The following is a 2473-nucleotide window of genomic DNA, read 5'->3' on the forward strand; positions in this document are numbered from 1 at the left end:
ACACTGCGGACTCTCCGTGCGGGTGCGTGTGGGTGTTTCTTCGGGCTGCGCACAACAGTCGCTGCCACCGCCGCCTTCTTTGCGGCTGCCGTTTTTTATGGGCGGCGGCGAGTGTGAGATCGTGCGGCCCACACGTTCGCTAATGCGGCCTTCGTTTTTTGGATTGTCGCTGTTCTTTTCGGTGTGCCCAACTGTGGGCGAGGGCGGTGTCGTTTTTTGGTGTCGGTGTCTTTATTTGTTTTGCTTGCTTTTTTCTCACAACTTTCTCTCCCCAACACACTCGGAATGAAAGACAAGACACACTACTCGCTATTGTGCGCTTTGAGGGTTCTGGAGTCACCACCAGCAACACACACACACAGCGACCACACGCATATATAATATATACGCTCGAGTGTTGCTGCTGTCAGGTTCAGCACCCACACAATCGTCGCGGCCTGACTGGATCCAGCACGCGGAGGGAAGAGAGAGTGAGCAGCAGTCCAAAATGTCGCGGCATCGGTTTTCCTCTGCAGCGCTGCTGCTTCTCTTTGTTGTGCTGATATGCTGCGGCTGCGGTGAAGCTGCATACTCCTATCACGCGGGATTGGAGGCAAGTTACCCCTTTGGAGTTCAGCCTTCGCCGCAGCCGGTTTTGCTGTATTCAAACTTTCCGGTACCATCCACCGACTACGTGTTCCGCGGTTCTCATCTTGTGGCCGTGGGTGAGGTGCTGGTGGCCATTTCTGGAGCTTTATTCGATGCAGATGTGCAAGGCCGTGAAATGTCTGCGAAGTTGGCGGCACATATCAGCATAGACAATGGGGGGAGGTGGACTCCATACAGGTTTGCAGGTGGTGATGGTGCCGGTGCTTTTCCCAATCTGGGTTCATCATACCTCTCCAGAGACGCGCCTTACGGAAACACGGATCCGTTGTGTGCTTTTGTGGAGGGCTACGACACAAGTGGAAGGCAAGGAACTCAGTACAGCAGGGGCCAATTTGTTTCGGAGCCCAATATTTATTTTGCGAGGGCAGCCGTCTCAGGAAGATCACACCTCTTGGCGGATATTGTTCCAATGGAGAATCCCCTTCCATAACCCCCAAGGCCCCTACGACTTGATTGGTTTCTTCCACAATGTCAGTACTCCCATCACGAGAATGGCGAATGGGACGCTTGTGTTTCCTGTTCAGTTTTTGACAAGGGGATGGGGATGTTGCATCCACCGTTATGTACACAAGTGACTCTCAGCGATGGATGCTGGCGAGGAGTGCAACTCATGAGGGCTGCGTCAATCCCGCTCTTCTTGAATGGGAGAATGGAGAGCTCTTCATGATGGTCTCCTGCAGGGATGGGCGTCGCAGGGTGTACGCGTCGAAGGATAAGGGGGATACGTGGACGGAGGAGTTTGGGACACTCTCGCGCGTGTGGGGCGTCTCGAGGCGAAGCCCTGAGTTCGACTTCCCAGGTGGGTTCATCACTGCAACGATTGATGAAAAGAAGGTGATTCTCTTCAGCCAGTCCGAAGATGGTAGTTACTACCAACAAGGAGAACTTCACCTGTGGCTAACCGACACCAACCGCATCTTCCACGTTGGGCTGATATCCACCGCGGGGAACACACCCTCCAGCTCCCTGCTGTACACGGGTGGTAAGCTGCACTGCTTATACGAGGAGAGCGCGGGAAATAATCACCGAGTCCTCATTGCGAACCTGGCGGCCGAGCTACGGCGGATAAGAGTTGCGTTGTCTGTTTGGGCTTACTGGGACAGTCTCTTTTCGAGCACATGTACTTCAGCCACGTTTGCAAGAGGGAACTGCACTGTTTCTGTTCCCACGGCCGGGCTGGTTGGGTATTTGTCTGGCACCTTCGCCAGGGACCAGTGGAAGGACGAGTACCTTGGGGTGGATGCCACTACGAGAGGAGTCCAACGGAAGGCGCCCAATGGGTTGACGTTCAGAGGTCATGGCGCAGGTGCCCAGTGGCCTGTGGGCCGGCAGGGGAAGCACCAACGCTATCACTTTGCCAACTACAAGTTCACGTTTGCGGCGACTGTGTCCATTCATGAGGTTCCGACGGGCAGGACTCCCCTGGTGGGCGCGATGAACGGAGATAAAACAACCCTGCTGGGAATCTCGTACGGGGAGGATATGCAATGGAGCGCGGTGTACGGGTCGGGCGTGAAGCACTCCTCCACCAAGTGGGAGTTGCATAAAACATATCACGTGGTGCTTCGAGTGGACAACGGTGCGGGCTCTGTGTACATTGACGGCCAGTGCATATCGAATCCACAAACGATACGGCCCGATGGAACGACTTTGTACGGGATCTCGCACTTCTTCTTTGGCGCGTACGATGATTCGTCGGCCGGCAAACAAATTCATGCGACGGTGGCGAATGTCATGCTGTACAACCGTCCGTTGGATGACACGGAGATCGGTAAGCTTCACCAGAATAAAGTTTCCATTCCAAAGCCGGAAAGTGCGGAACCGC

At 54.8% G+C, this 2473-nt stretch overlaps 2 protein-coding genes across 2 annotated transcripts in view; both read left to right on the forward strand.

The window, feature by feature from the left end:
• Positions 1-487: 487 nt before the first annotated feature.
• TraAM80_09912 (trans-sialidase) lies at positions 488-1078 on the forward strand (the record flags this gene model as incomplete). The annotated part of the gene is made up of 1 exon (XM_029386568.1): positions 488-1078. The coding sequence occupies one exon, from the start codon at positions 488-490 to the stop codon at positions 1076-1078; it is 591 nt and encodes a 196-aa protein (XP_029233579.1).
• A 131-nt stretch (positions 1079-1209) lies between these two features.
• The window catches only part of TraAM80_09913 (trans-sialidase), a gene marked incomplete at both ends in the record, with an annotated part of 2490 nt that continues 1226 nt past the window's right edge, over positions 1210-2473 (forward strand). Inside the window, one exon of the mRNA XM_029386569.1 lies at positions 1210-2473. This exon is cut by the window's right edge and continues 1226 nt beyond it. Coding sequence (XP_029233580.1) covers positions 1210-2473 — 1264 coding nt within the window.

This window comes from Trypanosoma rangeli, assembly GCF_003719475.1.
Source record: "Trypanosoma rangeli strain AM80 chromosome Unknown Tra_15.4_contig_00721, whole genome shotgun sequence".
In the NCBI taxonomy this organism is placed as follows: domain Eukaryota; phylum Euglenozoa; class Kinetoplastea; order Trypanosomatida; family Trypanosomatidae; genus Trypanosoma; species Trypanosoma rangeli.